At 36.1% G+C, this 26,365-nt stretch overlaps 1 protein-coding gene across 2 annotated transcripts in view; it reads right to left on the bottom strand.

Annotated features, from left to right (window-relative positions):
• The window catches only part of LOC145669662 (putative cytochrome P450 49a1), a 102,293-nt gene that overhangs the window by 18,420 nt on the left and 57,508 nt on the right, over positions 1-26,365 (bottom strand). For both annotated transcript variants that reach the window (XM_081737919.1, XM_081737918.1), the window contains exons 7-8: positions 22,096-22,258; positions 17,089-17,258 (exon numbers count right to left, since the gene is read on the bottom strand). In XM_081737919.1, coding sequence (XP_081594045.1) covers positions 17,089-17,258; positions 22,096-22,258 — 333 coding nt within the window. The remainder of the gene's footprint in view (positions 1-17,088; positions 17,259-22,095; positions 22,259-26,365) is intronic.

Here is a 26,365-nt window from a genome sequence, read left to right as displayed (position 1 = left end):
AACAGCTAGCAATCATTCAGGAACATTTCATTCCTCCGTGATATGATAGGATTTCTTGGCTTTCTGGGTGCTCTGTAAGAAATAAAATGTTATGTTTTGTCTGCATTATGTTTGGGGCAAAGGAATCGGAGTGGTGTTCAAACGGTATTTCTGATTTCGGTAATTTCATGAAGAAAGCTATAAAACATGAGTCATCGAAACATTTGCTGCATAGAGTGAATCTTTTCACTTGTTAAGGAGAATACACATTAAACATGTATTGCATTGTATTGTATTATATCAGACAAGTGACTAACTTTGGCATCCCCATTTCGGAATACCACGCTACGCTACTGAAACGTATTAGTCCTCTTTGACGTATTGTGTACTTAGGCTACATGTTATCTTTCGAAAAATACATATCTTATTTTCTTGTTATAATGTTGCTAAGCATTTGTTTTATGATTTGATGTGTTTGTCAAATATGACAATTGTAGATATTTATTGTTACAGATCGTTTTAACCCATTGCGTCCCCTTGGCAACTTAAGTTGCTACGGCAATTTTTCTTCATAACTCAGAAACTCATGGATTAGTATTGTTGGTTTTAACCGTTAAGTAACTTTGGAGTCTGTTTCGTCATAACATTGTTGCATTTTCTTTGTATGATATATTGACGCAAGGTTAGTACTGTTTTTTTGGGTACAATGTGTTTTGAGAAGAAAGACTCAACTAGGTTGATTTGAAAGACTCCAGAAGGAAGGATTGAAGGTTTGTAAAGGAAGGATTAATTTGATTTTAATAGTGATGTTTACAACGGTATGTTGTATGTGTTGTACTGTTGTACTATTATTTATCTGTACCGGTCTTAGAAAGACGATCAGAGGTGCGACAACGGAGCATATTTTGTAAAGAAAAAGAAAAAGGAAATTGTAATGATTATTATTGCTCCTGAGTTACAGTAATTAAAAAAATAAATAAGAAAGGTTGTAGAGTGAAAGATTACGAAGTTCTCAGAAGAATTGATGTTCAAGAAATTAATGGTTTGTATCAGGAATATTAAAAGAAGGTATAAATAAATAATATTTACGTGTCAATGTTCTGTCATAGATATTGGGGCTCAAGAGATATTTATTAAGAACCAGCAGTTACATAATTAAATGGTGCCTTCATACCGGGAGTTAGTGTATCGTTTCGAAGTAGAGTAACAACGAACACAATTGAGCCCAATATTTATGTTACTATACTAAGAAGTGGTAAACGCATAAACCGAGGTATGTCGGAAACTGAAGGTGTCCAAGCAGTGGCACAGCACACTTTTGCGGCCCCCCCCGCAAAGTATAGAGAAAGGGCCCTAGTTGTAAAGCCGACAGAAGTAAGGTTAAGTTCTACTTCTTTATATTTTTATTCATCGCAAGACTTCGAGGCCCCTATACCTCGGGGCCCCCCCGCACTGCGGGGGTTGCGGGGGCAGCTGCTACGCCACTGTGTCCAAGACAGACTTATGCAAAGTGGTAGTCCTGCTCCTGAAACCGTGACAGATCTTTTAAAGCAGATATCATGCCAAATGAACCAACTTCAACAGAAAATGGTTACTCAACAACAATTTGAGGAATTTCAGAATGTAACCCATCAACAATTTGAGGATTCCTTAAAGCAATTGCAACTTAAAATTGAGAAACGACTGGAAGATAAAATAGACCATTTACAATGCAAAATAGAAGGTCAATTGGAGGAACAAATTTCTACGAGATTTAAGCAGTATGACCAAAAGATGGAACGAGTATCCCAAAATTAAACTGAGATGCAGGATGTGGTTAAAGTAATGGAATCGGTAATTAACGAACACACTTTTCACATCCGAGAACTTCGAGAGGATATGAATTGTTTCCAAGAGTGGTACCATGCTACTAAGGAAGAGCACGACGGTGGACATAGACATCAGTCCCACAGTGAACATAGAAATCAGGCTGCCTATAATGGATTAGAACCAGTAATCCCTCATGATGGTGGATATAGAAATCAGTCTCCTTTTAAGGAACCAGAACCAGTAACACCTCATCGAGTTTTGGAGGATAGTGAGCCTTCGGGATATAGTGAAGGAAGTACCGAAGTTGGAAGAAGAAAGAAATATTCATCCTGTAGGAATTCAAAATATTATGGTAAATATTTAAAATCCCATAATAATGACAAAACTTTGCGATTTAGCGAGGTAAAATCATTGACCAAATTTAGTGGTGGACCCGATGATATTCCTGCACGGGTATTTATCGAGAAGTTTGAGGACGAATGTGAGTTAATAGGAATAAAGGAGTCAAAATTCTTGAAGATACTTCCGCACGTCCTACAGCCTTCATGTTTAACGTGGTTCAAAGAAATCCGAGAAAATCTTCATGCTTATTCAGATTTTAAAGCTGCCCTATTATCCAATTATGAAAACGACTTTATGCTTGCCAACAGAGATGCTTTATTACGTACCAAAGTTTTCGATCCCCGAAGCCACAAGAATGTCACGGAATTTGCAGTATCGACGTATAATGAATTAAAAGCTCTAAATCCTAATCATCCTGAATCGCGTATAATTGCATCTATTCGCATCCTATTGTCGTTCCGATTGCAACAAATGTTAATGGCTGCACAATGTGTCAATTTTAGTCATATGGTCATGCTAGTGCAGAACTTTGAGAGTCAATATTTAATGCAGAAGAACAATAAAAATCCCAATAGAAGTCAGGGTAATGTTAGCCGCAATCCTATTAATTATGCTCATGTTCGCAATATAAGTGTACAGAATGGAAATAGCTCCCACACACAAGGAAATGGCAATCGTCGTTATAATGAACGAGCGTGTAATCTAAATAATACCGGTCATAGGCGCCGACTTTGGGGGGGCAGGGCACTTTTGCCCCCCCCCAATATTTAAAGGTGGGGTCCTCGCCCCCCCAATATAATCCAGTTGAGGAAGAATTACCAAAGAGGAGCAAGGTCTTCAAATCGGCGTTTAACCCTTTTAGGATTTCCACTTTTTGAGGTAAATTTTAGACTTTCACTCAAACAGCTACTGCTTTCTTACTATTTATCGTAGGATCGTGGTTCATACTCGTTCTTCTCAGGATAGATCATACTTTCCAACGGTACCACTCACTTGTCCGTATTATACACCAGAAATAAGAAAATTGAAAAATACAACACGAGATTTTTCGAAAAAAATCGAAATTTTTTGTGCCCCTCTGGCCCAGGCCTGAGTTCACGTAGGGATCTGAATCTTTAAAAAATCTTGTTATATACATAATACGTGCGCACAATTTTGTTCTTTTATCTTGAAAACTGAGGTCGGGTGAAATTTTTGAAAGTCTGAAGGTGACTCATCTTTTCATATATGTATATAAATAGAGGAAGTTCGGGTATTATGGAATAGTCGGATAATATGGAATACCTCATTAGCTCGCCTGTGATGTGTTGCTTCCTATCGGAGAGGAAAGAAACTACTACCTCACGTTCCCATGATGCTCTACAGTCAGTCTCCATGTGATTGTGACATTCATTGTGTTGGTAGACGTGAAAATCTGACTTCTTATTCAGGAATACTTTTACAGGTAAGTGGTTTACAACCTGTATTTTCCTATTGAAATGTAATAGAACAACAATTCTTTATTTACTATGACGTTGGATATACAGAGTGGTAGTTTGATAAGCGCCATTATCCTATACGCCTTCGAATGCGTTTAACAGCTCTTTAGTTTCCAAGGTGGCGTGGAGGGCAATATGGAATATCCGCAAGAAAAACATGGTATTCCGTATTCCGTATGGTATTCCGATTGCAAAAATATCTATCGGTGTTGGGCAATTAAACATACATTTATGATGACAACAATGCTAAGTGTATTTTTTATTACAGCAAATTTTCTGATGATACACGGGGTGAGCTTGGGTCCAGCGTTCATTATGTTTAATGTGAGCACACAATGACTGTGCCGATCCTGAAGCAGAGTATTATATTTACGACTTTTGCAAGTAATCACAATCAGTTATGGCTTGGCATTCAGATTTTCATATATTGTCACTGTATAAATTGTATGTTCAACAAAAAACTCATTTCTTTTCTATATAGCATTTGTATTCCATATTACACGACTATTTCATATTACCCTCCAAAGTGGTCTCTTTACAAATTGTAAATTTTACCCACCCCTGTAACGAAACTTCTTTATCAAGATATACATAAATAAAGCCAAATATGTAAGGCGTATACTTGTTTTCCTTTTTGTTTCAATGTGCAATTATTATCAGGTTATAAGAAAGTTATTGCGGTTTTTGTTACTTCTATTTTCAATTATGTATTTTCAACTCAAGTGTCGTTATAATATTGTAATATATATATATATATATATATATATATATATATATATATATATATATATATATATATATATATAAGTTTAAAGCGCGTTTTTTGCTCTATCTATTCATTGTATTGGTTTTGTTTTAAAATAGTTTTTTCCACTTTTTTCTGGACTTCAAAGATAGCATGGACAAGAGGTAAATTCGCACGATTTCCTTGTTCCAGTTCAAGCTAGGCCGAGAAGCTGCCCAGACAGCTCGTGATATCAACGATGCGTTTGGCCCAGGAACCACTAACGAACGTACGCACAATGGTGGTTCAATAAATTCCGCAGTGGTGACGAGATCCTGGAAGATGACGAGCGCAGTGGTCGGTCATCCGCTGTTGACAACGACCAACTGAGAGCCTTAGGTCGAAGCCAATCACGCACAACTATTCGAGAACTTGCTGAGTACTTGGGTGTAACACCTATGACAATTTCCAACCACCTGCAAGAGATTGGCAAGTTTAAAAACCACGATAAATTAATGCCACACGAATTGGCCGAAAATAATCGAAATCGTCGTTTTGAGGTGTCATCTTTTTTTCTGCGTAAAAAGAACGACCCGTTTCTCGACAGGATTGTTACGTGTGATGTGAAGTGGATTGTTTACCGCGTAGTGGTTGGACGTTGGCGAAGCTCCTCATCAGTTTCCGAAGCCGAAACTTCACCTACAAAGATCATGGTGACTATTTGGCGGTCTGCAGCAAGTTTCATCCATCACAGCTTCCTGAATCAGGCCGAAACGATTACGGCGGAGAAGTACTGAAAACAAATCGACGAAATGCACCAGAAGCTTTGACGTATGTGCCCGGCATTAGTCAACAGAAAGGGACCAATCATGCTCCACTACAACGCTCGTCCGCATGTTGCACAACAGACGATGCAAAAGTTGAACGCATTTTGCTACGAAACTGCCTCATCCACCACATTCGCCGGACCTCCCTTCACCGACTACCACTTTTTCAAGCATCTCGACACCTTCCTTCGCGAGAAATGCTTCAAAAGCCGAGACGATGCCGAAGCGGCCTTCAACGACTTCGTCGCGTTCAGAACTCCAAAATTCTATGCTACAGGCATTAACACACTTCTTTCTATTGGCAAAAATGTATTGATTGTCATGGTTTTTATTTCGATTAATAAACGTTTGTTTGAGCTGAGATATGGTCTTTTGAAGTTGAAGCTTGAAAACTGCAAAAACTTTCTTTACAACCTGATAACTGAGTTACAAGCGAAACAAAAATGGTATTCCATAATACCCGAACTTCCTCTATATATACCTAGGTATAAAATATTTTTAAAAATGTACTGCGTCATTCCTATTTAGCCTAGAGTCATGGCTTAAACGTTATTTTCTTTAGTATAACAAGTCTTTTCCAACGGTGCCAAACACATGTACGTATCGTATTCCTAAACCGGAAAAATCGGGAAGACTGATTTTTTCTGAAAAAATCAGCCCCTTGAAATTTGCCTTAAGAAAAAGTAAAAAGTTACGCCCTTCCGCCCCCACTTGGCGCAGCCAAGTTGACCATCCGGTTCCATAACGCATCTGGGGTGTTCTTTGGTCCATCCTTGATTTGACTAATAAAAACGACTTAAGTACCTGTTATAGAACCTAAATAAGAGGTCAAAGACCTAAATAAGAGCCATGGTAACAAAAGTTACCAAAAATCCTAAAAGAGTTAATAGAGCACTGAAGCTTCAACCAACACTATGGTAACACTGATATGAGAAGTGAAGATCAATGTGGTGCAGTGAAGTTTCCAGAATTTGAACTTGAATTTGTTTTAATGCGTTTACACAAATTTGACTTAGGTCATGAATTTAGCAGCGGAGCGGATGCAGCAGACCGAGATCTGGAGGGAAAGGGGCCTTTATCCAGCAGTTGGTAGAAAATGGCTGAATATGATTATATATTTATTCATTGTTTTGGCCCCCCCAATATTTTCTTCAAGTCGGCGCCTATGATACCGGTAATTGAACTGAACCTAATGGTAGAAATAGTAATAGGCACTGTTGCCACACTTGGTACAATTGTACCAAATTCAGCCCTTTTTCTCATTCATCGGCCCGTTGGTACCACAATGGCATTTTCAGCCCCTTTTGTGAAAAAGTTGGTACAATTCTGCCCAATTCAGCACTATTTAGCAAATACAAATACATATTTTCAAAAGTGTCAGTAAGACTTTTCCTTCATCTCACGTTACTTACTGTGTTGGACTCTAAAAAGATTATGTTGAACATTTATTCTGTGACGTTGCATCGCATAACGGCATAAACTTAGTGTGTAAAATTCGTAATTCGAACTATAGACGAATGACGCTAGATGGGCGCATCCTGATAATTTATAATGTACTGTTTACACGCGAACTCGGAGGTGATTGATTTGTTCCTCGTTTTCTGGATTTTTTCGTATATAGCCTTAATACCGTTTAGGTTTATTGGTCACTTTGTAATAGAGGCGCGTTTGTTTCCCTTACATTACATACCGAAGATAACTGTTTTCTCTTTTAATTTGCGGCCTCTGTTATACTTCCTACGTATTAGAAAAGCTTCATATACATTGGTTGTTCGGGATCCTCCTATTTGGATTTTTTAAAGTAATATTTAAAAAGAGCACTTTCTATTTTTAGATTATTGGAAGAGGGGAGGAGTGTTCTAGAATTTTACTCTTTTAGAACCATTTATTCAGAGCCGTAGCTAGAAATTTCAGCGCCCCGGTCGAAGTAGAATTCGGCTCCCCCCTTCGCTCACCACACCAAGCTTTTCCTTCTTTTTTTTGCATATAAGAGAAGCAGCGTTTGTTGTTATACTATGTTGATTTTTTTTATCAATCTGCTTGGACAGATCATTGCAACGGCCAACACCGATCATTATGTATTATTATTATTATTAGCCTATTATTATTATTATTATTATTATTTTACAAATAACAGCTGTTTTCAAGAGGCGTATTTTGGACTTTTTGTTAAACTTGACAAAACTTTGGTTGGCATACAGATCCACTTGGAGATCAGTTATGGAAATTTACAGTACAACTATTTGTAACGTTTCATACTATCGATAAGAAATGAAATTTCAATACATAAGAAACTACGTGCTTTTAAAATGTTTGAAATGGATGACATCAGTAATTTCTAGTAATAATTGTAAACTTTTGTAATTTTATTATGTATATGACCATACCAATAGCATTTTAATTTCGATTCTTGTAATATCAGCAGTTAAACCGGTTGCATTGTTAATGATAAACTTTATTTTACTACTCTTAATGGTCGGTGGTGTGATATCGTTGTTTTAAATGGGCTTGCCCTAACAGAATATAAGGTTGACGATATAAAAGACACTTTTTAAGAATAAGTGTCACGGGGTATTCGACCAAATCCCGCGATACCATATGAAAATTCTATTTGAGAATTTCAATGCGAAGATAGGGCGACATTATATTTTCAACAGGGGTTATAGGGAAAGAAAGTCTGCATAAGGAAATTAATGACAACGGCGTTAGTTTCGTGAACTTTGGAACTTCAAAAAACCTTGTGAAAACTACAAAATTCCCACATCGCGACGTTCATAAATACACATGGAGCTCACCAGATGGAAGAACACATAATCAAATCGCTCACCTTTTATAGAAGACGATAGTCTAGCATAATATATGTTTGCTCGTTCAGAGGACAAGACTGTGACACTGATCACCAGTGGCGTATTTACGATTTTGTTTCGGGAGGGGCTTTGCTAACTTTCGGGGGGCCTTTGCCTGGAAATGTGAAAATTCTGCAAGATATTTCATTTACTTTACTATACTAAGTAAGATTTCGGAGGGGGCTTAAGCCCGGAAGCCACCCCCCTAAATACGCCACTGCTGATCACTATCTGGTAGCAACAATAGTAGGAGAGAGAGAGATTATCGTTGAATAAAGAGAATATTCAACATCTGAAAAAGAAGTAGGTTAGTTTAAAGAAATAAGAGAAGAACCAGGCGAGAGGGGACCAGATTGAAGTGTAATAGATTCCCGTTCTTAGGGTTTGAGAGCACTAATGTTGAGGATACGTGGGTTCAAATTACGGATAGCATTAAGATTTCAGCGGGCACGTGGAAATATGTGGGAACAAATCATGGTTCGACCCGGAATGCACCAAACTAACAGAGAAGGGAAAATAGGCGACTGCGTTGACTACAAAATTCGAACGATATAACTACACTAAATTTCGTTGATATCAAACGTGAAACTTCCAAATTATTCAGAAGAGAGAAACGCGATTTTTTGAAAGCTGAAATTAATGAACTTGAAAATGAAGTAAAGTATGAAATAATGAAGTAAGAAAAGTCGAGATATGTTCAAGGGAATCAACGAATTTAAGGAAGGGTATCAACCTAGCGCGTATATATTAAAGACAGACGACGGAACAATTCTTACTGATACAGGTAGCATCTTGAATAGATGGAAAGATGTGAGGAACGTTTTTTCAAAACTCGATAGAGCACAAAACATTTTTTTCATATGTATTGAATTTTTATTATTATTGTACATAATCTCTATCGAGTTCTGACAAAACACTCATGATTTAGTATTCTATAAACATGAAACATTTTGAGATTTGCCAGTTCTGACTTCACAGCTCGATTGGTAGCATAAATAGGATACCTATCCCGTATATACACCTCCGTTTCTCAAAATTTGCTCTTTCAAGTCCCCTTGGCAACTTAAGTTGCTACGGCAATTTTTCGTCATAACTCAGAAACTCATGGATTAGTATTGTTGGTTTTAACCGTTAAGTAACTTTGGAGTCTGTTTCGTCATAACATTGTTGCATTTTCTTTGTATGATATATTGACGCAAGGTTAGTACTGTTTTTTGGGTACAATGTGTTTTGAGAAGAAAGACTCAACTAGGTTGATTTGAAAGACTCCAGAAGGAAGGATTGAAGGTTTGTAAAGGAAGGATTAATTTGATTTTAATAGTGATGTTTACAACGGTATATTGTATGTGTTGTACTGTTGTACTATTATTTATCTGTACCGGTCTTAGAAAGACGATCAAAGGTGCGACAACGGAGCATATTTTGTAAAGAAAAAGAAAAAGGAAATTGTAATGATTATTATTGCTCCTGAGTTACAGTAATTAAAAAAATAAATAAGAAAGGTTGTAGAGTGAAAGATTACGAAGTTCTCAGAAGAATTGATGTTCAAGAAATTAATGGTTTGTATCAGGAATATTAAAAGAAGGTATAAATAAATAATATTTACGTGTCAATGTTCTGTTATAGATATTGGGGCTCAAGAGATATTTATTAAGAACCAGCAGTTACATAATTAAATGGTGCCTTCATACCGGGAGTTAGTGTATCGTTTCGAAGTAGAGTAACAACGAACACAATTGAGCCCAATATTTATGTTACTATACTAAGAAGTGGTAAACGCATAAACCGAGGTATGTCGGAAACTGAAGGTGTCCAAGCAGTGGCATAGCACACTTTTGCGGGCCCCCCCCCGCAAAGTATAGAGAAAGGGCCCTAGTTGTAAAGCCGACAGAAGTAAGGTTAAGTTCTACTTCTTTATATTTTTATTCATCGCAAGACTTCGAGGCCCCTATACCTCGGGGCCCCCCCGCACTGCGGGGGTTGCGGGGGCAGCTGCTACGCCACTGTGTCCAAGACAGACTTATGCAAAGTGGTAGTCCTGCTCCTGAAACCGTGACAGATCTTTTAAAGCAGATATCATGCCAAATGAACCAACTTCAACAGAAAATGGTTACTCAACAACAATTTGAGGAATTTCAGAATGTAACCCATCAACAATTTGAGGATTCCTTAAAGCAATTGCAACTTAAAATTGAGAAACGACTGGAAGATAAAATAGACCATTTACAATGCAAAATAGAAGGTCAATTGGAGGAACAAATTTCTACGAGATTTAAGCAGTATGACCAAAAGATGGAACGAGTATCCCAAAATTAAACTGAGATGCAGGATGTGGTTAAAGTAATGGAATCGGTAATTAACGAACACACTTTTCACATCCGAGAACTTCGAGAGGATATGAATTGTTTCCAAGAGTGGTACCATGCTACTAAGGAAGAGCACGACGGTGGACATAGACATCAGTCCCACAGTGAACATAGAAATCAGGCTGCCTATAATGGATTAGAACCAGTAATCCCTCATGATGGTGGATATAGAAATCAGTCTCCTTTTAAGGAACCAGAACCAGTAACACCTCATCGAGTTTTGGAGGATAGTGAGTCTTCGGGATATAGTGAAGGAAGTACCGAAGTTGGAAGAAGAAAGAAATATTCATCCTGTAGGAATTCAAAATATTATGGTAAATATTTAAAATCCCATAATAATGACAAAACTTTGCGATTTAGCGAGGTAAAATCATTGACCAAATTTAGTGGTGGACCCGATGATATTCCTGCACGGGTATTTATCGAGAAGTTTGAGGACGAATGTGAGTTAATAGGAATAAAGGAGTCAAAATTCTTGAAGATACTTCCGCATGTCCTACAGCCTTCATGTTTAACGTGGTTCAAAGAAATCCGAGAAAATCTTCATGCTTATTCAGATTTTAAAGCTGCCCTATTATCCAATTATGAAAACGACTTTATGCTTGCCAACAGAGATGCTTTATTACGTACCAAAGTTTTCGATCCCCGAAGCCACAAGAATGTCACGGAATTTGCAGTATCGACGTATAATGAATTAAGAGCTCTAAATCCTAATCATCCTGAATCGCGTATAATTGCATCTATTCGCATCCTATTGTCGTTCCGATTGCAACAAATGTTAATGGCTGCACAATGTGTCAATTTTAGTCATATGGTCATGCTAGTGCAGAACTTTGAGAGTCAATATTTAATGCAGAAGAACAATAAAAATCCCAATAGAGGTCAGGGTAATGTTAGCCGCAATCCTATTAATTATGCTCATGTTCGCAATATAAGTGTACAGAATGGAAATAGCTCCCACACACAAGGAAATGGCAATCGTCGTTATAATGAACGAGCGTGTAATCTAAATAATACCGGTAATTGAACTGAACCTAATGGTAGAAATAGGAATTTCAGAAATAATCACCGAAATTATAATCGAAGTAACAACAATTATCGTAATTATGCACAAAATCGATTCATAGGTGGTAGCAATTATAATAACAGAAATCCAAATTCTGTGTATACATACAATCGATCCGATTCTACTCAAGAATGCGGAATCGAATGTGAGTTAATAGAACCAACTAATCACGATAATTTAAACTAGGTGGTGCTGATATGGAAGGGGTTAAACCCATGTCAGCGTTAAGTTTATCTAATCAATTATCTTATAATGAAACTAAATTAAAATGTTTGCATACTAATATTGCGTACCAATATATACCGATTGCTAACTGCTTTTGGCGATTTGATGATGAGATGGAAGCAAAAGATAATAGTGAAAAGGATTTTGTTTTCTTGAAAACCTTTTGCACTGCCCGAATTAATATAAAAATTAACGATATTCCTATTCGTGCTTTAATTGATACAGGGTCTACAGTTTCGCTTTTATCTTATACTTTTTGGCAGAAAATTACTAAGAATTATTCTAGTCCCAGGTTACAAAAGGTGGATAATTTAGTATTGATAGATTATACTGGTAAACACAAAAGGAGAGTCATGGGGAAAACACAAGTTGAAATTGATATGCAAGGCTTTAAAATTAATATTCCTATCTTAGTTATAAATGAACTTAATGAAAAGGTTTTAACTGGAATGGACTTTCTAACCCAGCTACGCGCTATCCTGGATTTTGAAAATAAAACATTTACCGTGCACACTATAGATGATGCAGTGGTTCAAAAATTAATACCTGCCAATGACGATATAGCTTGTCAATGTCAACCTTTTGTGGACAATGTTTCAAAAATTAATTTTTGTAAGGTGGAAGAAGTTAATGTCATAGAAATGGAAAAGGAAATACTTTCAAATAATAATGATGATTTTACATTCTCAAAATGCGTGGATAATATTGTAGATTCTTTGGATTTTATGGATGAAAATGCAACCGCATTATTCAAAGAAATTATTTATAGACATAGAAAGGCTTTTCATCTAAACCCGGATGTTGTAAAGATTTTGTATATACCATAGAAGTAGACTGTAAAGATCCTATAGTGTCTAAACCCTACACTATTCCGTATCGTTTTAGAGAAAACGTACGCCAGCAAATTGCAGATATGCTAAAACAAGGAATAATACGACCGTCACAAAGTGTGCATTTTAACCCTTTGCATGTTGTGCCCAAGAAAGACGGTAAACATCTAAGATTGGTCCTGGATCTGCGTAAATTAAACTCACATATAAAATTACAACAAGTGCGATATCCTCCTGTTGATGAAATTCTGGGATTCTTGCAAGGACATACGATATTTGGAAATCTGGATTTAGTCATGGCTTACAACCAGATCTTGTTGGATGAAAATTCGAAACCTTTCACAGCTTTCTTATTCGAGGGGCACTTATATGAATATAATCGTGTTGTTTTCGGACTGATTAATGGTAGTGCCGCTTTAGCATCTTGTTTAAATCGTGTATTGGGCCAAGATTTACGAAGCAATGTAGTCTATTATGCGGACGACATCCTAATCATGGGAAAAACTCCGGAGAATTATTTAAAAAATCTAGACATTGTGCTCGAACGTCTGGAGAATGCAGGTCTTACAATAAATATCGAAAAATCGAAGTTTTTCAGTAGGTCAATTGAATTTTTGGGGTATTCCATCGATGCTAATGGTATGTGCTACAGTGAAGCCAAAGTTCAAGCGATTCGAGATTTACCAACCCCCATTAATTTAAAGGAAACTCGACAAGTACTCGGACTTTTTAACTGGTTCAGAAGATCAATTCCTAAATTTGCAGAAATAGCTGAACCTCTATTTTCTATAACAAAGAAAGGCACTTTATGGCATTGGGGGGAATCTCAAGAACAAAGTTTTCAACGTTTGAAAATGTGTATAATGAAAAATATACGTTTAAATCATCCCGACTATGAACGTCCTTTCTTCGTTCAGTGTGATGGCGATCTCTCTGGAATCTCGGGAATCCTCTGGCAACCTGCAGTTGATTCTAGTGAACCATCAGTAGTAATTCATTGTGTGAGTCGTACGCTGAAAAATGCAGAAAAGGGATATACGATCACTGAAATTGAACTTCTAGCTGTGAGGTTTTCATTGCACAAATTTGCACCGTATCTGACTGGATGTCACTTAACAATCCTTACCGACCATAGTTCCTTATGCCATTTAAGGAAAATACAAGGCTATAATAGCCGCTTGTTAAGATGGTCGCTGGAGTTACAATCTTTCGACTTTGAAGTTAAACATATAAAAGGAAGAGAGAACATTTCAGTAGATACCTTATCTAGACTATTCCCTAGTGAAAACCATCGTGTACTAACAATAAATGCTTTTAAGGTTTTACAGGAAGAAATTTCTAACATTTCATTGGATGATTTACAAAAGTCTCAACGGGATCACGAACCTTATGCCAGGATTATACAACATTTGACAACATGTTCGAAAGGATGTGATTGTCCCCATTCGTGGAATACCTTGTATCTAATGTCTAATAATGTGTTGGTAATTAAAGACTTCAAGTATGATCATAGAACTAAAATTTGTATACCTCCAAAATTGGTTCCTCTAATATTAAAAGCTGATCACGATAATTTTGGACACTTTGGATATTCAAAAGTGTATTCATTGATTAACAAATCGTTTTATTGGAAATCGCTTAGATCCCAAATTAAAAATTATATTAAAGATTGCGAGGAATGTATGAGAATTAAACATAATTATCGAGCTATCTATAAACCTATGTTGTCAGTAATACCGGAACGTCCACACTCCTTCATTTCTATAGATCTGTATGGGCCACTTCCGAGAGCAGCTTCTGGTGAAACATATCTTCTTACTGTGTTGGATATTTTTACGCGATATGTGGTAGCCTACCCGGTACGTAAAGCTACTTCATCAGCAATAGTTCATCGTATTCTAAATGTATATATACCACACTGCGGACCTATAGAACACATCTTGTGTGATAACGGTGGACAATTTCGGAGTGATGTGTTTCTTCGTGCCATGAATAACGCCAATATTAAGGTTCATTTTGTAACCCCATATCATCCCAGCAGTTCAATAGTGGAAAATATCCATCGAAATCTTGGGATGTTATTTCGACATTGCTGTTGTAACACACATAATGAATGGATCAAATACGTTACGGAAATCACGTATTTCTTAAACTATTCAGTGTCGGATACATTAGGAGTAGCACCCGCTAATATACATAATGGAACCGATTATATGTCGCCAATTGAACAACACTTTGGAATCCGACTGGATGATAAAAACGAAGTAGATTATTCTCATCTTGTAAGTATGATTCACTTTCGTAGGATTCGAAAATTCAATTCTTGAAACCAGGAAACCGAGGAGCAACAGAAAGGTAAAGTTAAAATTAAGTCTAATTATCTGGTGTTTGTGAGATTACATCCACAAAGTGACGCTTCATTAAAAAGAATCTATAAATTCTGTGACTTGTATGCTGGACCATATTTGTGTACGAAGCAAATTAACCCTAAAGTATTTGAATTAATGGACTTGAAAACAGGAAAAGTTTTAGGATTACGAAATGTCGATGAAATAAAATTATGGCAGCCAACCGAAAATACTAGAAAGAAATGGATGGACTTAGTCAAAAATGTAGTCCCTCCTGAGATCATAAGTAAAGTTAATATAAATAATGTATAAAAGATGGAACTTAATCTCAAATGAGATAAACACAGTATTTTATAGTTATATAATTTAGTTATTGTATTTTTCCTCATGTTATTTTATTTTCAGCTATTTTTCTAGTGTAAATTATTTTCTTCAATGTTAATGTATACTATATTGTTTTATTCCGTGTTTACATCCTAATAACGTTTTAGTGTTCTGTTATTTAAAAAATGGATTAATTTTAATAGAAAATATATTTATATTTAACTCTTCGCAGTTATGCTAAATTTCATGAATTAAACTATATACATTATATTAAATATATCCCAATGAATGTACAAGTAATTGTGGACCGTATTATTATAGTTATTTTTCTGTTGATGCACCTTGCTATTTATATTATAATGTGAGGCCAAAGAATATGCTTAATTATGCGATTAATATATGATATTGATATAAAATGTAATCTTATATATATACAAGGGTTGTTGAAAATGTGTATTCTCGTACGGTTCAGGATTCTTTTCATTTATTGTTAATAAATAAATGAAATCCATGTTCGTGACGCCAGATACAACGGTATATTGTATGTGTTGTACTGTTGTACTATTATTTATCTGTACCGGTCTTAGAAAGACGATCAGAGGTGCGACAACGGAGCATATTTTGTAAAGAAAAAGGAAATTGTAATGATTATTATTGCTCCTGAGTTACAGTAATTAAAAAAATAAATAAGAAAGGTTGTAGAGTGAAAGATTACGAAGTTCTCAGAAGAATTGATGTTCAAGAAATTAATGGTTTGTATCAGGAATATTAAAAGAAGGTATAAATAAATAATATTTACGTTTCAATGTTCTGTTTTAGATATTGGGGCTCAAGAGATATTTATTAAGAATCAGCAGTTTTTGCAGTGTATTTTCTCCCTCAAAATTGTAACTTTTCAAATGTTCCCTTTTTTGAATATGCATGCGCCTGTTGGCAACTTAAGTTGCCAGGCTTTAAAAAAACAAGAAAAAATAAATATTTTTCAAAAATATTCTAATATCTATTTTAGAGTACTATTAGGACCAAATAGGTGAAAAGAAAACTTTTCAAAATACCAGTAGGGAATTCTGAGCACTAATGGATTAAAGACAATCTATGAACCGTTGAACCATTTGTAATCTATGTAGTTTTGGAACTGAAGAATATGGTATATATTGAACATTTTATTTATAAACTATACCTCTATAACGAACAGTCACTAATTAACACTAACTCTTGAGTACCACAATGAATAAAGGAATCATGTTAAATACTAAAGTTGGAACTGGGAGTACCTTGCCAGAAATAAAGTGAAATAATTTATATACAGGGTGGGCCAAGACTAGGTATACATCCCTGCATTGATCAAATATAACATTCTAGCTTATAGATTCATTTGCCTTGGCTGTTCCGAGTTTAAGATGTAAGTAAAAACTCATTAAAGAAACTAAGTCTACTTGATGGATAACAATAAGAAATGATATAAAGTACAATGAACTAATCAATACAGTACTATATACCTACTTTTCGGCCACCGCCCTATTGTACAACGAAAGAATTTTTGATTATTACAAGTATTGACTAGCTCAGTATTAACAAGGGACATCATAGGAATATACTTAGATTCTAAGGAATATAAACTTCTATACTGACAAAATTTCTCTTATCCTATATATCGTGCTGTGTATACAAATATAATCTTGCTACATTGTACCATAGCTGTAGGGATGCGCACGAGACGAGTCGAGACAGGATTTTCCTGACAAAATTAGAGTCGAGACACGGCTCTTCCAATAGAAAAATATACATTTTTCGAGTCGGGACATCAATTTTACAGCACATTTTCGAGACACGACAGCCATAAATCTTGTCTCGTGCGGATCCCTACGTAGCTGTCGATCCAGTAAAATGCAGCTACATTCTTGCATTGCTGTGGTGTACTTACCGCAAAGATTCCTTAATACAAGCTCTGAGGTACTGCATCTGTTCTAAATGGTCCGCAGTGATCTGAGTGTTGTTTGGAGGTAAAACACGACTTATTTCTTGATACAACTTTTCTTGTTTATCAGGATTTTTAGCTAAGTGATACAGCGCATGACCAACTGAGAGACCTGTCTAAGAAGAAATTTATCTATAAACCTTACACAAAATTACACAAAATTACCACAAAATGACTATAAACCTTACACAATATTACACAAAATTACCACAAAATGACTATAAAACTGACAACAAAGTATTTAAAAACATATTTATGCTTGCATTCTCTCTTTGAAGATGAATGTAAACTTCCTTAAGTTGGCTTAAGATAGTCTTAATATTGGAAATCTAGCTTCCCAGATTTCCCGATCTTCAGCCCTCGTCCTTTTCTTACGGGGAACACATCTCACGTTAACATCATATTTGATGCATCTTCACTAAGTAGCAGAATTGCGAGGAAACATTCTGCAGGAAAGATTTCTCAGGGTACACTCTTCCAATGTTTCGCAACATGATACAATGCGAAGCTGTGGGTGGTGTTCATTCGTAATACTTGACGTCACTACATCAGTTTTGTAAATTATTGAATATCCTGTAGTGTATACTACCATGTGACCTACAATTATATATATGATGTTTCAAAGACTGAGGCAAAGAAACAAGCAACATAAACACATTACCCTCGTACTCTTCCTTACAAGAATCTTAATTTGTGTTCTCCATGGCATGGTCTACCAATGCACCATCCGAATCGATACACGCCTGGAGACGAACAGCAATGTTGTCACAAGCACCTTGACGGATCCGTACTGGTGTCAACTGGAACTCTACTATGATAGCTTCCCGTAGTTCGGCTAAATTGCGTATGTGATGTTGGTATGATAGATTGGGGTGAATAGGGCTACTTTCACGAAAATTACCTTCAACTGCTATAATTAGTGCTTTATTAAAGAACTTTTTACAGAATTATAATATACCATATCTCTACTACAAATTCACAAAAAATCATTTTCTTCAAAAATTGTGTAATACTATAAAAATGTATATATATATACTCGCTTCGAATGGCCCTATTCATCCTAACATATCTGGGTGAATAGGGCCGTTCGTAAGGTGAATAGGGCCACATGTATTAAGTAGATTGAAACCACAGACAATTGTAAAGTCGTACTAAAACATAGAGTAGAATTCGTATACATAATATTTTAGAATAATAGAAGGTGTAAGTGGTAGATTTACGTGCTCATAAAGTCATATATTTATATGTGGGTGGGAACAAGTTTCTTTACAATGTATTTTAAGAAAACACAACACAAATAAGTAGTCTCTAATACCTTCTTTGTGTATCACAATAATCACATTACAACAAAAAATTCTTGAACAGTCTGTTAATAATAAGACGAACGATCTCTCTTTTCTAATCAGCAAAAAATCGTTAATTAACCCTGCCTATGGGCCTAGCCTATCATATACGAAAAGAGTACACAAAAATAAAACTTCAGTTTGCATTGCAAAAAACAGTAAACTTTTCATTTTTAACTTTTATTTCGTTCTGCTGCTCGATTGCTGAGACAACGTCCACAAGTAAACATTTTCTTTTGTTCTCCTTCGATACATCGCGTATGATACCACGCTTTGCATTTATAGCAACATATTCATTACCCAAAGGATGAAAACAAAGGATAGTAATATGAAATGCTGCAAAACCAACACACGACCATTTCATTTTTATTTGTATTTTTTGTTACTTCATCTTCATCATATTCTTTTTCTTCTGTCAGGCCTTCTGAACTTACTACTGACGTTCTACGTTGCCGATCCCTTTTAAATAATGATTTTCGATCAGATTCTGGAGATGTTAGTAGCTCCGCACGCTGCTTAGGTCTAGATTTGCTGGATATATTTTAACAATCTTTTTGGGAGTTGGTATTAAATCATGGAAAGAAATACTTGCCTTTTTGGACATAGGCATACATTCAACTCTTTTTTTCACAGATGTAGTTGCTGATGTTTCTTATTCTGCAGACCTTGAGTTATTAGCGTTAATTTCTGCTTTCTTATTAGATATTTCAATTGTGCAACAGGACAAGAACTTGTACTACTTCTTGTACGTCCTCTGTGTTTAACGCTCATATTTTCCCATCTGAAATAAGAAAGAGAGACAAAAAATATCGAATTCTTATATCACCATTATGTATAAGATGATAGATAAGATGAATGGGTGGGGTGTGGTTGATGCATGCATTGGTACAAAATTAAAGTGGGGGAAAAGTCTTTGAGTTTTACTTCCCAAGGTTATGCCGGGTAGACTAAAGGAGACGGTGATGATGAGAATGGAGGAAATGGTGAAATGAAAAAAGTGGGAGTAAACGGGAAAACCCCGATAAAATCCTCTACACGGTGTTTGTCCACCACTTGGCGCGAGCTGGGATCCAACCAGGGACCCCACACACAGGAGGTGAACGTTCTGCTATTGAGCCATCGCAGCTCCCTAATCAAAAAGTATGGCCGTGTTCACCCTAACTAGATATGGTCCTATTCACCCTAATTGGTAATATATAGAAAAATAAGTTGGCAACCCTGTTTAAGTTCCTTCACGATTATCATACTAGTCATAACAACTTGAGTCAACCTTGTTGAAGGTAAGAAAATCAAACTTTGCACTTCCAACAAAACTACATAGCGTAACAAGAAAGAATACATGACAGAAGTATTAAAAATACGCTATTTTTCTTAACACTTGCCTTCAATTGATGATGAAAGTTGCTCTATAATACAATCAGCGTCCAGCATTCACTCAATATAACTGCACAATGAACTTGTAGAGACTCACAGTGAAGACACGGCGTGGCATTCGCTTCGCTGCTTCTGTTCTATAAACAAGAACGTAATAACGTAACGAGTGGCCCTATTCATCCGCTGGCCCTATTCCACCGAAGCTACCCTACACTTTATATTTTAAAACATCCTACAAGAAAAAATCAGGTAGTGGCAAACCGGTAACCGTTTCGCAATCCTGTATGACAAACACTAACTTTTCTAAGTCCAGTGATCGTTATTCCCAGTCTCAGGCTACACAGTGTTGACATATCGGAACTTTTTGTCCAGAATTACAAATAGTACAGTCAGTCAAACATCATATACTAATTATGAGCCACCTGTAATTTTATAGTTTGTTTTATTCGAACATCACATTTCTGTTAAAACCAAAGCTATGAAGATTGTTTTCTTTGCACACCCTCAGAATTTGATCCCTCAATCTCAGTGCTTTCTTCTACTTACAACATTTCAGTAGAACGTGCATTAATCGCATTCTTGAGAACGGAATAATTATCATTCTTTTGGCCTCTAAGCTTACAAAGGAAACTTACTTATATAACCACTTGCTTTCTTGCTTTAATCGTTTTCTAGCACCTGAAAATCATGGACTTCATAACCCTCAGTTATTGGAATATCTTAACATTCACAGTCTTTAATCTCGAATAGTGTGCTCGTAGATCAAAGTATGTCAACGTAAAACTCACTGGTCACTTACCTCGTAGCGAGATTTGATTTGATAAGCGTTAAGATATAATCGACAGGACTATTGCCTTTTACACGCTTAATATACAATATATATTTTAAAAAAAAAACTAGAAGAAAGAAAGGGTTTTTATCAGGAAAGATGAATTTCAGTAAAATATGCACAAGTGAAAAGTTTAGCTCTCGATGTAGTTGTTAGCTAAGAATCTGAATCGATAATTAACATTGTTAGAAAGTTAGAAGAGAACGGGTAAAAATTAATACTAAGAAGGGCAACTAAAGGTGATATGAACAAAAGCAACTGTGAAAGTACAAAAGATGAATGAGGAAAAGGGTAGGTCTATGACTAGTTTTCGGTAAGTATTAATATTGAACATCTGAAATGTGGACAGGAAATAAAGACGCAAATAGGATTGACGAAAGTAGCATCAGTAGTGTTCGGACATACTACTCGTGGATCTCTAAATACACTTAGACTTTCTTTTATTTTGCGATATTAAAAATTGAAGTGTTTTCTTAATCTTTCAGAGAAACCAAGCAATAAACAAGTAAAAGTGAAATATTTTAAATAAAGTATCGAAAACATCCTGGTAAATATAGTGAAACTAAGAAACAAGCATTATAAATACGGAAGACTTTCACAAAGGAAAATAAGCCATTTCATAAACAATCCTATTTTTCTCAAATCCGTAATAGAAAATGAAAGTATACGAAATAAGTATATAAACTCTAGAAAATCCTACAAAATGATCACAACGCATTCACACAACACCGTTTATAGTGGTGCTCTGAAATTTCAGTGTTTGTGCTGTGCGACTGAGTTGTCGATTGATTGTGCTTAATCATGGACTTCAGCCAATTGTAAGTACGCTACCATGAACTCTGTTAGTTGTTGTAATGAAATATGCATATGGCACAGTCTTAACTTAATAACGAGAATATGTAACCCCGAGTAACTCGATGTATTATTCGGTATCTTCAGCATACTTTCATTTGTTTTAAAATGTTATTCATTTCCTTCTTGACTCTTTGGTGACGGTTATTCATTATGTATGCTTATCCAATAAAACCACTTTTTCTATTATTTTTTTTATAAGAATCAATTAGTTTCTTTCCATACACTGTATTACCTGCCGTATGGCATACAAACATGTTTTTACAAGTTTTTAACACGTCTTAACACATAGCCTAGCATTATTCTACTCACTTTTACACGATAAAAGAGATAATCCTGAGAAAATCCGATAACACAATGTTGTCTACCACAAACTCACATGAACTGCGAACAAACCAGGAATAAAATCCTCTAGAAGTCAGTACTGTACCACTAAGTCATCAGCAGACCTTCTACGTAAAGACTTAAAAATGTCAGTACAACTCGAGGCAAGTAACTTAGCAGTAGTAGATAATTTATAATGATCATAGTGTTTACACTTTTCTACTTCCTTACCGTGTCAATTCCTGCAAGTAAGGTGTCTAAAGCCATAATGCAGGCCGTTTTTGGATTTGGATCCCTGGACAATAATCTCTCGAGTAAACTCAATTCTTCGTCACTATCAGCTGGCTTGGACTTCAGCCTTTCCATTGCCTTTTCTATATGCTTCATAGATACTCTATGTTGAAATAATTCAAGAATAAACAAAATAGTATAAGTTCAGTATTAAGAGATATATTAATCAGGAAAAAAATAATTCTCACTGAAGATACAGAATAAAAGTTTTATTAACTCTTTTGCACATATATGCACCTTTACTTAGGCAAAATTTATCTACGCTACATTAACTAAAGTTATTTTTTCATATATTTGTTGTATTAAACAAACTGTAAAGTAACACTCTTCGCGAACCCGTAATCGGATAGAGTACTGTATAAGGACAGATTGTTGTGGTTCTGCTAATGACAATCAAATGAACTCGTCATGAGCTTTCGAACGGACCCAAAAAACAAAAACTCTAATCAATCGGAGATACACAATTTAATGCTGACAAAGTTTAAGCGGTTTTTCGCTCAAAGCTCGATGATCATTCACTTTTCGGAACAATCTAACATTGAAAACTATCCAGTATACAACTTAAGAAGGCACTGCTATATGAAATACAAATATGTTCTAATTGGGCTGCGAAGTATGTCGCCACTTATAACTTGAGTACCTGCGAGCGTTAGATAAAAAGGTTCAAAAATGAGCACGGAATATCAATTCGCAAAAGACCAGCCTATGTAAAAGTCGCCTTCGATGATAGTTACAAAATACAAAGATCAGGTAATGACGTTCACAACGAAAATTAGACGGTGATGATGAACAAATATTACAACAGATCATGTGTTTAACGCAGACCAATCTGGTTTCAACTGTGAGATAACTTGCGGATATTTACCTAATTCTAAAGACATAGTAAAAGCAGTGCAGTCAAAAAATGCTACAATGTACTCTTATGCTATACTTCCACTGGTTTCAATAAATTACATTCTACTTGAAAAATGCTCATTACATATCAAGAGTCCACTGCGAAATTCGGGCCTACTGTTTGGCTAAACAAGTTGAAAACGCCGAATATACTGTAGTTCTTTACGCCTCAAAATCAATTACAATGAACAAAACTGATCTAATCAAATTTATTCAAGAAATCTTTGCTAAAGCAGCTAATCCAGATCACAAGAAAGTTTTGCTACTTGATCAGTGGAGTTCGTTCACAGGCAACACTGGTATAAGAGAGGTGCTTGGAACTGATACAACAGCCATTGCTGAGAATCTGCCAGCTAGTACGACCCAAACTAGTGTAACAGTACGTTGTTCTTGGATTTGGACCATAGAAGAATTACAGGAAGATTCTTCAGTACTGTTTGAAGCTGATAATATAATATTTCTGAATATTCCAAAGGCACAACGAAATTAGTTTCAGTCCATCACACACAACCGATTTAGGTCTCCCCGGTACATTACGAGGTTCATTCAAGTTAGCACCAGTTTATTTTTAAATACCCGAGCACTCGTTGTGGATGTGTGACAGAAATTGCAACACTGTATGGCACACAGAGCTCTAGCGTCCGTGGTGAGAATGACGATTGTTTTTGATACGATACTCGTCGTTTTCTTCATTTGCGTGGTGTGATTCCGCTTGAAATTCATCAACGGTTGAGTGAGACATGTAATGATGGTGTCATGGATGTAGGCCCTATCTAATGTGTGTTTGTGAGTGCGACAGTTCAAAGAAGGGAAGATGTTATGTAACAACAAACCAAGACAATCTCGGTCTCACACAAACCAGTTTGACGACATGTTCGAACGAGTAGAAAAAGTTGTTTGGAAGGATCGCTGAATGAGTGTGGAACACATCACCTCCAAAGGTGGCATTTCTGTGGAATATGTGCACATTGTCGTCAGATCCGCTTGTATGAGACTGAGATTGTCTTGTTGTCATACGACGTTCTGAGTTGTTTGAATTGTCCCACCCACGAACGCACATTAGACACATCCATGACATCATCATTAAAATCTCACTCAATTGGCTATGAACTTCAAGGGGCGTCACACCACTCATATGGAGAAAGCGAATGATTACAAATTGTTCTTTTTAATGAAAACGTAGCCATTTTACGAGTATCCTAAATATCAAAAACAGTCATCACTCTGACCATTGCCGCTAGAGTGCTGTGTGCCATACGATGTTGCTATCTTTGACACACATTGACAAGTGCTCGCGTATTTTTAAATAAGCAGCACGTTTATATCTGTCACCAATCTTGAGAAGAATAATGGAGATCTTTCAACTTGAATCCACTTCGTAGTGTTCTTCAATTCGCTTACTTCAAAGCTGAATAGCGAATACGTAATGGGCATATACAGTTCGAAAGCCCTATGAAGTTTAACTTCCGAATTGGTCTCACCAGAAGTTACGATTCGCATCAGATGAAATGGAAGAAAAGTGTTGGTTGGTTAGTTAGTATCTGCAATGTACGTTAAAAAAAAAATAAAAAAAAGTGGTGTTCTCGTTGCTAGAAAGAACAGTAATTCTGAAAAGTTTTATGCAAAGTGAATAGATTAGGAAAAACACAAGTGACTTTCCCTGATAAATCCATATGAACAAAATCGTCACCTAAACTTATTTAAAGTCTAGTTTTATGAAAATGCGAGAGAAATTACAAGTCACTGGTCTTGTGAAAATTTTTACCTAACTCCCGAAAATTCACTACACGATCAGGAAATTGGCATTTGATACGGAATGTTAGAATCACAAATAGTGGATTCAATCTCCCTTCAACCAACAGCGAATAATCAAGTTTATCTGGGCGTACTTTTATACATAAATGTTATTTATTTAAACCATTTTCCATTACATGAAATGTCTCGGAAGGATTATTAGTATGTGTCTTAATATCCTTTCTCTCTCTCTCTCTTATCAATTCTCCGATTAGCAATAACTTTCTATTCGTTGCCATGGAAGATACAGTATATCCTCTCTCTCTTAATCATGTAACACCGTACACTATCTAAGGAATTCAAATTATAGTTACGCACCAACTCCATCATACGAGTGGGGCCACGGTGGCTCAGTGGTAGAGCGTTCACCTCTGGTGCTTGGAGTCCCGGTTTCGATCCCAGCCCCCGCCAAGTGAACTTTGTGGTGGACAAACACCGTGTGCGTGGGTTTTCTCGGGGTTCTCCCACTTCCTTCATTCCACCATTTCATTCATTACTCATCATCACCGTCTCCTTTAGCCTAACCGGCATAACCATGAGACGTAAAACTCAAAGATTTCATTTTCATTTTTTTCATCATACGAGTATTTGAAATGAAAAAATGAAATCTTTAAGTTTTACGTCCCATGATTATGCCGGTTAGGCTAAAGAAGACTGTAATGATGAGAAGTGAATGAAATGAGGAAATGAAGAAAGTGGGAGGAAACGAGAAAACCCCGAGAAACCCCCCCACAGGATGTTTGCCCACACAAGGTTCACTTGGCGCGAGTTGGGATCGAACCAGGGACCCCATGCGCTCGAGGTGAATGCTCTACCACTGAGCCACCGCGACCCTTATATACGACTATTTATTATGTTTACATATATCAAGGCAAGGTTAGGGACTCACGCAAGGGGTGGCTTCTGAGATCTAGATCCCCAAAATTCCGACTTTCGGTAAATTTAACATAATTTTGGGGATAATTTTAAAACTTTTCACATAATTATCCTCATTTGGAATTTGAACACTCCCTGAAACTTTTTGGACATCTGAAATAAATTCATGGGAACATGGTTAAACAAGGTCATCAAAAATCATAATATACAATTAAAATATTTATTTTAAATTCTTGCATTAACAGCAACAACTACAATCTCAAACCTCTTATACAAATTCCGCGATTATGCATTCAATATAAATATTTTAATATTTATATTAATTCAAATAATTTATTCAAATAATAGTGTATATTTTGTACACTAATGTATCTTTAATCATTTTCCAACAGACATTGCAACATTACTGAAGTATATTCGCTATGTACGTATCTGAACAGTTTTGTAGCAACGAAAGCAAATTAACGAACTGTATTAACGAACTGTATTTTAAAACAAGATGAATTTAACTTATACATCACCCACGCCACTCGCACGATATTTTATTTTATTTTATTTTATTTTATTTGAAGAAGAACAAGATGCGATCAAAGAGTTACTGGCCACCGAAGTCTCCTGATTTGTTCATGCAACTTCTATCTCTGTT

Source organism: Thermobia domestica, chromosome 14, assembly GCF_964235325.1.
Source record: "Thermobia domestica chromosome 14, izTheDome1.hap1.1, whole genome shotgun sequence".
NCBI classification, from domain to species: Eukaryota; Metazoa; Arthropoda; class Insecta; order Zygentoma; family Lepismatidae; genus Thermobia; species Thermobia domestica.
This window is presented reverse-complemented; position numbering and strand designations above follow the sequence as displayed.